This window comes from Vitis vinifera, chromosome 5, assembly GCF_030704535.1.
Source record: "Vitis vinifera cultivar Pinot Noir 40024 chromosome 5, ASM3070453v1".
Lineage (NCBI taxonomy): Eukaryota > Viridiplantae > Streptophyta > Magnoliopsida > Vitales > Vitaceae > Vitis > Vitis vinifera.
This window is the reverse complement of record NC_081809.1, coordinates 23336301-23348371: the sequence shown is the minus strand read 5'-3', so window position 1 is coordinate 23348371 and position 12071 is coordinate 23336301. Positions and strand designations below refer to the sequence as shown.

Sequence of the window (12071 nt, the reverse complement as noted above, 5' to 3'; positions counted from 1 at the left end):
TTGAAAGTCTCCCACTGAGCCTATGAGTCCAAATGTTATCTTTTCACTCAATAGGGCACGATCCTAGCTTTTCTTTTCATCAATATCAGTTCCGTTTGTTCTTCCTTTCCTTATGATATTTCTAGTTATTGCATATGAACCATTTGATTGAAGCGCATGTGAAAAGCCTAGTGCACATTTCAAATAGTGCCATTTACCAGCGGTTGAGTCAGGCGCATTCACAAGAGAGGGCATCGAAAAGAAAGGAAAAGAAAATGAAAGGACGAGATTTACTACCCAGGGTTGATAGTCATCCAGAAGCATCAACAGAACAGCATTTAGAAGCTTCACCAGAATAGAAACTAATCTGTTAGATAGTTAGATAGGTTGTTCTTCTTGACTGCAGTTCTTTCATGGCATCAGAGCTATTACAACATGTTGAATCATTCACTTCCCATCAAATTCAACAGAGATGATTCCATTCGCTGGTGTATACAAATAGACAATGTCATCTTTACTAATAGTTTTGAAGAACACACAGTGAAGGACTGAAAATCCGTCTTCCTAAGATGAATACCATTGATGAAAATAATTCAGAATTCCTTGGTTGGTGATGTTTTGGTACGCATGGTCCTGAGTTGGATCTCCTCTTTCCTTACTCTCGAAATTATGGGACAAATAATTGGATATCAGACTTCTCACACAGCATGGATGGCTCTAGAGAAGATCTTCTCCGTATCTTCAATAGCACAAGTAATGCAGCTTCGGCTAGCATTTCAGATAACTCGGAAAGGTTCCCTCTCCATGATGGAATACATACTCAAGTTGAAGATGCTCACTGATAACTTGGCTACCATTGGAGAGCTTGTATCAGAAAGTGATCCAGTCTTGCAACTTCTTCGAGGTCCTGGAGCAGACTACAACTCCCCATAGTTGCATCCTTTACGGCCCTTGAAAAAAAAAAGAAAGATGTACCTCTGCATTCTTGTTGACAAATAAATTAAAAACAAATAAAATGAGGCTCTTGCTTTGGGACGACAACAAAATGAGTTCGGATGGCCACTCCATCCTAACCTCATGCATTTATTTATATTTATTTTCATCTTCATAAAAAGAAAAAAAATAACCTTTTTATTTTTTTATTTAAATGGGGAGGGATGGGTAGGAATGGCAATGGGGCGGGTTTTTTCGGGTACCCGCCCCGCCCCGTCCCTATTGGGACGGGGTTCAAATTTTAGAAACGGGTTTGGGACGGGGTTGGAATTTTTTTTTAAAACCCGGGACGGGTTTGGGGCGGGTTCGGGTATCGCCCCATCCCGCCCCGTCCCGCCCTGTTTATAATATATGAATATATGAATCTCTACCTCCAGTGGGATTTTCCGACAAGTTCGTTGATAAGTTTGTGGTTTTCGGCTTAGTTCCGGTGAATTGGCCGCGTTTTGAGTCGCGAATCTTGTCGGAACACCATGATTCTTTTCGATTGGTTCTATGGACTTCTCGCATCTTTGGGGCTATGGTAAAAAGAGGCAAAGATCTTATTTTTAGGGCTTGATAATGCGGGAAAAACGACGTTGCTTCATATGTTGAAGGATGAGAGATTAGTTCAGCATCAACCAACGCAACACCCAACGTCCGAGGAATTGAGAATTGGGAAAATTAAGTTTAAAGCCTTTGATTTGGGTGGGCATCAGATCGCTCGAAGAGTCTGGAAGGATTATTATGCCAAGGTGGATGTTGTGGTGTACCTGGTTGATGCGTATGACAAGGAAAGATTTGCCGAGTCAAAGAGGGAGTTGGATGCCCTCCTTTCTGATGAGTCACTGGCATATGTTCCATTTCTCATTCTGGGAAACAAGATAGACATACCCTACGCTGCCTCTGAGGATGAGTTGCGTTACCACCTGGGCCTGACCAACTTCACGACTGCTCGGGGCGGGACGGGTATGGGAATTTATCATACCCGCCCTACCCCGCCCCGTTTAATTTTTTAAATGGGACGGGGATGGGAATTATTTTAAATAAACGGGGCGGGGTTGGGATGGGGGCGACCCGTCCCGAACCCGCCCCGTTGCCATTCCTAGGGATGGGACAGGTGTAGGAAATTCTTATATTTGCCTCACCCCACCCAGCTCCATTTAACTTTTTTATTTTATCATATTTTTACATATTTTTATTTTTTTTAACTTTAAAAATTTTAAATTGTAAAAAAAATCAATTAAAATAATTTTTTATTTTGTATTATATTATTATTGGAATCCGTGCAATGATTAATGATGAAAAAAATAGAAAAAAAAACGAGAAAGAAAAACACAGAGATTTAATGTGGTTCGATTAATTGTCTATGTCCACAGGAACAGGGAAATAGGATATTCACTATGTTCCACTCTGTTTTGCTCGGACATTTTGCCTATTTTTCTTCATATGTCTTTTCACTCAAATATGAATCACATACTACAACAATTATCAAGGTAGGATATAGTCAAATTTGAATCCGTCTCAGACCAATCTCAGGTTTTAAGAATTTTATTGAAATTTGCTAGACTTGTTTAAGTTTATCTCAAATCCATCCTATATAAGGTAGGTATCCAAAAAAATCTGCCCAGTAATGGTTGGTAGAGTGCTTGTGTGTGTGGGTGTTTTAATGTAAGGGTCTCCAACGGGCCGGGCCGGGCTGCCCGGCCCGGAGGAGTAAGGCCCATGGCCTAGCCCGGGGTGGGCCACTGAGCCCGTTGACTGGTCAACGGGGCGGGCCATTGAGCCCGTTGACTGGTCAACGGGCCGGGCCGGGAAGGAAAGAGGATTCGAACCCCTTCCCTTATGGATCCACAAGGGAGCTAGCCACCAACTGAGCTAGCCCTCTTTTGTGTAACTATTTTGCATTAGTTATATATATATTAGAAATGTTGTATGATTTTTGAAAAAAAATAAAAGTGAACTGGCTGTTCAACGGTCACATGACCGTTGAACATGCTTGCCACTCAATTCAATATTATGACCGTTGAACAGTCTTGATTATAAAATAAAAAAAAATTAAATCCTAATATTTAAATCCCTATAAATATTAAATACCCTCAATTTTTTTCTATTCTCTCAACTCTTAAGCTCTTTCCCATTCCACAATATTTCCGATTATTGCATTTTGTCTCAAATTATTCAATATTATTAGTGGTGAAAAACAAGCATTGGTGGTTCAAAGAGTTCAAATTTGAAGGAATTTCTGCTTCGGTTCTCCAATTTAGTAACATACTTCACCTTTACTTTTATTTATTTGTTACATTTTAATTTTACATTTATTATTTTTAGCATAATATTTTATCAATAATTATAATTATGGCAAGTGGTTCTTGTTCTTCATCTAATGCATGTGATAGCAAAAAATTTACTTCAAATATATGGAATTTTTTTTATAGAATAGAAATAAATTTAGAAAATAATAAAAAAGAAATAAAAGCAAAATGTAAAATGTAAAATTTGTAACAAACTTCTTAGTGGTGGCTCAAATGCAGGTACAAGTCATTTAAAAAGGCATCATGAAAATTGTAAAACTAAAAATAATGTAGATATTAGAAATTATATGCAATTAGGTAAAGATGAAAGTGGAAATTTAAAAACATTTTGTTATGATGAATCTTATTGTCGTGAAGAAATGATTGGTTATATAATAAGAGCATAACAATCTTTCAATTTCATGGAAACTCATGATTTTACGGGAACAATGCAACAAGCTGTTAATCCTCAGTTTCAAGGTTGCTCTGGAAATACAGTTAAAAGAATTCTTATAAAAAATTTTGAAACACAAAAAGAAATTTTAAAATTTTTTTTTGCAAATTTTGAAGGAAGAATTTGTTTAACATCTGATATTTGGACATCTTTAACTCATAGTGGTTTTTTATGTATAACTGCTCATTATATTGATAATGAATGGAAATTAAATAAAAGAATTATTTCATTTAAAATAATAAATGCTCCACATAATGGTAAAAATATAGCATCTTTAATAAATGATGAAATTATAGATTTTGGCATTCGTGATAAAATATTTACAATAACATTAGATAATACTTCTAATAATGATGCAGCAGTATCTAGATTAAAACGATATTGACAAATAAAAGAAGATCAATGTAAAATATTTCATATGCATTGTTGTGCACATATTTTAAATTTAATTGTAAAAGATGGATTAAAACACATTGATGATACAATATAAAAAATTAGAGGCATTGTTGCGGGTCTTAATAGTTCTCAAGCAAAACATGAATTATTTTTTTATTGTTGCAAAATGTTAAATATGAAAAAAAGAAATATAAATTTGGATATGCCCACTAGATGGAATTCCACTTATAAACTTTTACAAACTATTACAAAATATAGAAAAGTAGTAGAACTATATGAAAAACAATTAATTAACAATGATTGTGAAGCAGATATTGATGTATTAAATGATTATGATTGGCATATTGCAGATCTTTTAAGAGATCTTTTTGAAGTATTTGATACTTCAACAAAAAAAAATTTGTGGTGTATATTATCCATCTTCAAACCGAGTTGTCATGCAAATAACTAATATTTTTATTGTATTTCAAAAATATTTAAATTTGGATATATTTAATGATGCAATATTTGCAATGATAGAAAAATTTAGAAAATATTGGGGAGAAATACCTTTAATTTTTTATCTTGGTTTAATTGTGGACCCTAGATTGAAATTTGAAGCTTTGGATGAATGGTTAACAATTATTTATTTTAATGACCAAATAAAAATTGAAGAAATTAAAAATGAAATAAATTCATTATTATATAATTTATATAACTATTATAAAGAAAAATATGGTGATGATATTAGTTTCATTAAATTACCACCTACATCTACAAGTTCTTCATCTTTTTATAAAGGAGCTCTAGAAATGTTAAAAAGTCGAAAGAAGACAACAAATAGTTCTCCAAACAACACAATTGATTTAGATAGATATCTTAATATTGATTTAATTTCATTTGAAGATGATGAAAATTTTGATATTTTAATATGGTGGAAATCACAACAACACAAATATCCTGTGCTTTCTATCATTGCTCGTGATGTACTAACAGTTCCTGTGAGTACAGTTGCATTAGAAGCTGCTTTTAGTGCAGGTGGAAGAGTAGTTAGTGATAAACGATGCAGCTTAGCGCCGGATTCTATTGAAGCAAATATATGTGTGAAAGACTGGGCAATAGCAGATAAAATGATATTTGATTCTATTTAAGAAGAAAATATGCTTGTCGATATGGAAAAACTAAAATCATCAAGATCTTCATGGATTTGCGATAGTTCGCCATCACCGCCAAGAGATAATGATTAAAATATTTTACTAAATGTATGTTATATTTTTATTTTTATTTTTGTGGTTGAAAAATACAAATGATTGACAAATAAGTAGGTGTCAACCTAGTTGGGATGTATTTATTTTGTAGTGATGCAAACTTTTCCCACATTTTCAAATGTAACGTATACATTCAATGAATAAAATAGTTAGCAATGAATATTTTTATTAATGTAGCATTTTCTATTTCTTGAATATTTATATATATATATATATATATATATATATATATATATATATATATATATATATATTTTTTTTTAAGTGGCGGGCCAGCCCGCCGGGCCTAAATTGGAGCCCATGGCCTGGCTCATCCAGAAATGGGCTCGGGCCTGCTGGGCTCGAGCCGGGCTTTAGCCCGCTAGGCCGGGCCGCAGGCCGCAGGCTTTTTGGAGACCCTTGTTTTAATGTGAAAAAAATAAAAAATAAATAAAAGATTCCCACCGTGGAAAGTGATGGGTACTTTAATGGTGTTTTATATACTAACCCTCCCCCCTTAGCAGAGGTGTGGGGAGCCTTGTGCGCACAAGGGGCCGAAGCCCATTTAAGTGAAAGTTAGGTGGCTTGGACCGAAAACTTAATAATGCACAACATGTCCACATTTTATCTCTTTTGTTGATTTTATCAACACCTTTTTTTTTTAAATAAAATTACAAAATATTTTTTTAATAAAAACTCTAGAATATTTCTTCAAATAAAACTTGTTAGGATTCTTTTTAAATAAAAATTGTTATTTTATTTTATTTTTTCAAGTAAAAACTATGGAATATTTCATTTGAAAATTTTCAAATAAAAGATCACTTCTCTAAATAAAAAATTTTCAAAATCAGTTTTTCAAATAAAAAACTATAAATTCCTTTTTTAAAATAAAAATTGCAAAATTACTTTTTCAATTACAGATGTAAAATCATTTCCTAAATATAATTTTTTTAATAAAATTGGATTGGGAATAATTTCTAAAATATAGAAGTTGTAGAAATTCTTTTAATAAAATTAGGTTGAAATCCCTTTCTATAAATAAATTTGCAAATATTTAAAAAAAATAGAAAATCATTTTTCTTGATAAAAATTGAATCAAAATATTTCTCAAAAATAAATTTGTAATTTTTTTAGAAAAAGAAAAAAAAATTCTTATAAATTAGATAAAATTTAAACATTCTTTATATATATAGATATATAAAATTGTGTTCAATAAATTCTTTTAACAAAAACAAGCAAAACTCATTTTGGAAATAAATTTGAACGAAAATAAAAATCAAATCTTTTGTGAACAAATTGAATTTTTGTGAATAAATAATTTTGATATCATTAACTTGAAATTGTTTTTAATGCGAGTCAAATTCTTTTAAAATTTCTTAGAAATCTTGTAATATTTAGAAATAATCAAATCATTTATCTAAATATTTTAATAAATTAATTTATGTATTTCCTTTACCAATGTTGTATATTATTGTATCTTATTTTCCTTTTTGTATTGTTCTATATAGGTTTATCATACTTTTCTTGATATCTGTGATTAATTAATCAATTGTTATAATTTTCTCCACTTGGTTACTAAAAAAAAAAAATTAGAACTTAAAGATATGCTATTCTGAAGTACATTTCTAATAAATAACTTAACCCTTGGATTTAGATTGATTTTTCACATACTTTTTTTCCTTTCCCTCGTCAATGAATAGAAAAGATAAAGAAAAAAATAAGAAAAAGAAAGAAAAATAAGGGGGAAAAAAATACAAATCTACCCCACCACCCATATATGGGTCACAAAAGGAATACCTTGCGAGTTAATAAAGGTCCGTGGACAACAATTGCTCAAGGACAACCTCTCTATTGCAACCACAAAAAGGCCTTGTCACCATCAATCCAATTTTTGTTGTATATAAGTTTATCATACTTTTTTTGTATTCATGATTAATTAATCAGTTGTTGTGATTATCTTCAATACTTGTTTAACAAAGATTTTTTTTAGGGCTAAAAGATATGTTATTTTGAAGTACATTTCTAATAAGGAACTTAACCCTTTGATTTAGACTAGTTTTTCATAAAATTGTTTTTTCTTTCCCTCATCGATAAGCAAAAAATAAAAAGAAAGAAAAAAAGAGGAACAAAAAAATCTACCCCACCACCCATCCAAAGAAAAAAAAAAGAGGAAAATAGGCCAAAAAAAATCTCTAAATATCGTATGCGTCACAAAAGGAATACCTTACAACCATGATGTGAGTTAATAAAGGCCACTGGACAACAACCTCTCCATTGCAGCCTTAAAAAGGCCCTATCACCATCAATCCAACTGCCAAGTTAAGACTTTTTACTTTTTTTACTTCAGCATTTTTTTTTCGATTGATCTGTTCGTATAACTAATTTCAGATTCAATATCTAGAAACTCACTTACTTTTAATTTTTTTTTTTTCGGTGAGAAGTTTAGTCCAACCTCTCACAATATTAGCTCTGACTTAGTTTAATTGAACAAGAATTTTTTTTTTAAAAATAAAATAAAATAAAATCTAGATGGAAAAACACATATGACTAAGCACGAAAAACTTGGACAGATCCCAATATATCATATAAAATTTCATGCTAATGTATATTTTATGAGGGAGTTTTATGTAAAGTTTTGATGAAAATTTTCAATAAAAGAGATCATTTGACATTTGAGCATTGATTAAGGGTAATATTGTTTTAAAAATATTTAGGGACTAAATTGATATGCCAGCAAAAATATAAAAAAATGATTTTTTCAATATACTCTAAATTAAATAAATGAATTTGAAACTCCTTATCATTTTTTCTTTTATTTTCCAAAACTATATGTAAGTACCGTTTTCTACCTATGTTCTTACTGTAGGGACGACCCTTAAACGTACATGTGGTAGGCCACCCTGGGCTCACAAGGCACTCCTCCGGTGGACACATGGCACGTCCCACCCTCTATTCGGACGTCTAGTCCGAACTCGACAGTTGTCATCTCAAACAGGATCCCTGACCATATTTCGCAGACAATCATTACTCACTTCGCCAAAAGCATACTCGATAGGACATTCCCAGGTCTTTTCAGGCGACTTGCTACGACCTGCCCTATGCCGCCTGTAGAGTGAAAAGACTAGTGGGGCGACAAATCACCCCTCCTCCCCCCCCCCCCCCCCCCCCCAAACAATTTCTGTTAGCCGCCTGCAGGATAATACGGCTCTGCCACCCTTTGAGCACCATCATGACTGTAAAAGTCAAAGAGCCTTCCCACATTCAAAGTGACGGGGCTCTAGACACTATAAAAGGCCCCCGACGACCCAGTCAAGAGAGGGTAAGCATTCCTAAAAAAAGGGCCCAAAAATATCAATATGTTTGACCGCCAAACTAACAAAAGCTTTGGAAGGTGTGTCCGGACCACCTATCTGGACATCTTTTGCAGGGCAAAGGAAGGAAGCATCGCTCTCAGTTGAGGAGGCAAGTACTTTAGGGAGCTACAGTGACTCTGGGTCCTCTCGGCATCAATTGGCATCGTCTGTGGGAAACAACATTTACGAAGATGTCCACACCTTCTAGAAGTTGTTCATCAGCCATGGGTGATGAGGGTTATTTTGACTGGCGCGAAAGTATGGAAAAACGAAAGCTGGAAAGTGAGCGGCAAGTGCAGGCCCTACTCCAAGAAACAAGGAGGCTTAAGGAAGAAAACGATGTGTTAAGAATCCAGGTTTCATCCTCGGGACCTCCTCACGACCAGCGACCGAGAGGCCAAGGGACAAACTCTAAGCATAACCAGGAGACAATGTATCTTGAAGTCATCGAGATCGCTCTTGATATGCGCGATGAACGGCCTAGTGAACGACCCTTACCTACATATCACGCTCCATATGATGAAAGCTCGGACTCCACTTGTGTCTCGTCAAAGAGACAACGCGACAAGAGACCACAGTTATCTGACACAATGCGTGTGAGGTTGGGACCACAAGCACCTGGTAAGGATAGGCCACCTACAGCCGCGACCCGGGAGACGTATCCTAGTCCCGCGGTCGCACCCATCACACAGGGCAATCCCCCACACCAAGCACTATGACAAGTCGGAGGAAATTCAGCAAATGAGCCCCCTCGGGCTCCATCAATAGGCAATTGGATGACATGCTCTCCACACCTTTTAGCTCGCGTATTATCAATTACGAGCCCCTAAGAGGGTTTCTCATGCCAAAATTTTCTACGTATGACGGGTCTAGCGATCCGTTTGACGACATCATGCACTACCAACAACTCATGACACTCGACATAGGGAATGCCGCAATGTTGTGCAAGGTGTTCCCCACCAGCCTCTCTCATGGTTTCATCGACTCCTTGTGAATTCTATTAATAACTTCTAGGATCTATCAGAAGCCTTTGTGGGACAATACCTGTGTTCCGCATGACATAAATAGAATATTAGCACCCTGCAAAACATAAAAATACAGGAAAATGAATCCCTGAGGGAGTTCGTGAAACGATTTGGTCAAGTTGCACTACAACTAGAATCCTATAGCATGGATGTTGTCCTCCAAATTTTTAAGCGGAGCATATGTCCGGGCACACCATTCTTGGAATCACTCACTAAAAAACCTCCCACAACTATGGATGACTTGTTCCGGCGCGCGAACAAATACTCAATGCTGGAAGATGCTGTATGCGCAGCCATCCAACAAATCCTGGTTACCGGACAGCCGACCAGGAATGACGTGGCAAGAAGTTCCAAACCTCCGAACTAGCAGAGGCCACCCGGCTGTAGACAAGGTGAACAAAGTCAGTCAAAGCTGCCACTGCTTACACCCCTTACCATATCATATGAGAAGCTTCTTCCAATGATCTGCGAGCTGTCCGACTTTAGGTGACATGAACCCCTCAAAGCGGACCCAACCAAGAGAGATTATAACAGGAAATGTGCTTATCATAAAGAGCATGAACATACTACGGAACAGTGTAGGAGTCTCCATTACTTGGTAGAAAAGCTTATAAGAGCAGGACACCTAAAGCAGTACGTTCGCTCAAAAGCCAAGGGAGGAGACTTCTCGGAGTCAAGCCTCCGGAGTCACCTCAGCTCCGATCGCCCCTAGGGCCATAATTAACTACATTCATGGTGGACCCTTGGATGAAGAGTACGACTCCAAGAGAAAGAGGCAAAGGCTGCTGTAGGCCGCTTCGGTACGCGAACGTATCAACTCCATCCGGCCCGGATTAACTAGCAGGAACGCCCGTCCAATAGATGGGACAATCATTTTTCCTCTAGTAGACCCCATACGAATATTGCAACCACTCCAAGACACCCTTATCCTGTCTCTTGGGATTGGAGACTTCGACGTAAGGCGGATCTTGGTCGACCTAGGCATCTCCATCGAGCTCTTGCAAGTATTAGTAATCAAACAAATGGGAATCGTGCCCTTTAGCCTAGAGACCCCGGGACGGATTTTGTCAGGATTCAATGGAACTGCAACAACCTCTCTTGGAAACGTTGTGTCATCGATCCAAGCAGGCTTAGTCATCCTCAACGTACAATTCTCAATAGTGGAAGATCTATCCTCCTTCAACGCCATTTTGGGGTGCACCTGGTTTCACTACATGAAGGTCATCCCTTCCACGTACCATCAGATGGTGAGCTTCCTGACCGAAGACAGGCAGATTGATTTATATGGTAGCTAGTTAGCAGCCCGTCAGTGCTATCAAATAGCACGAGAGGCCGGACCTAGTAACGATCGCGAGTTGCTCCCTGAGCAAGCGAATGCACCCGACCAATAGCAATTACAGTACCCGACGGATAAAGATCCCCCGGTGGTAGATCCCTTGCAAACCATCCAAATCTCGGAGAAGAATGGTCGTCTCACCTATATTAGTTCCCTCTTGGAACTCGAAGAGACTCAGAACATCAAGGAGATGCTTTGACAAAACCAAGACGTTTTCACATGGACCCACTTCGATATGCTTGGGATCCACCCATCAGTTGCCTCCCATCGACTTAACATCTTGCCCTCGTCAAGACCTGTTCAACAAAAGGTTAGACGATTTCATCCGGATAGACAGAAGATTATTCAAGATGAGGTGGATAAGTTATTGAATGTTGGGTTCATCAGGGAAGTTGAGCACTCGGAATGGTTGGCAATTGTGGTGGTAGTCCTCAAAAAGGAAGGGAAGTGGCGAGTGTGCATTGATTACACCAACCTCAACAATGCATGCCCAAAAGATAGCTTCCCGTTGCCACGGATAGACCAAATTATGGACTCCACTACCGGGCAAGGGATGCTCTCCTTTCTAGACGCCTTCTCCGGATACCATCAGATCCCATGGCCCTCGCGAACGAAGAAAAAACTGCCTTTATAACGTCGCATGGACTTTATTGTTACAAGGTCATGTCGTTCGGACTCAAAAACGTTGGCGCCACCTATCAAAGACGAATGACAAAGATCTTCAAGCCCTTGATTGGTCGCACAGTGGAGGTATACATTGATGACATAGTGGTAAAAAAAAAAAACTAGAGAAGATCATACCCACCACCTGCAAAAAGTCTTCCACTTACTGAGGAGATACGACATGAAACTTAACCCATCCAAATGCGCCTTTGGTGTAAGCACGGGAAAATTCCTGGGATTCATGGTCACTTAAAGAGGAATAGAAGTCAGCCCGAATCAAATTAAAGCAGTCATGGAGGCACCCGCCCCCAAAAACAAAAAGGAGTTGCAACGCCTCACTAGCAAACTCATCGCACTAGGACGTTTCATAGCC

At 37.0% G+C, this 12071-nt stretch overlaps 1 protein-coding gene across 1 annotated transcript; it reads left to right on the top strand.

The window, feature by feature from the left end:
• Positions 1 to 1377: 1377 nt before the first annotated feature.
• On the top strand, positions 1378 to 8882 carry LOC100262094 (GTP-binding protein SAR1B-like). Its single transcript, XM_059737110.1, has 2 exons — positions 1378 to 1920; positions 8749 to 8882. The coding sequence occupies exons 1-2, from the start codon at positions 1560 to 1562 to the stop codon at positions 8880 to 8882; spliced, it is 495 nt and encodes a 164-aa protein (XP_059593093.1). The 5' UTR covers positions 1378 to 1559.
• Positions 8883 to 12071: the final 3189 nt, after the last annotated feature.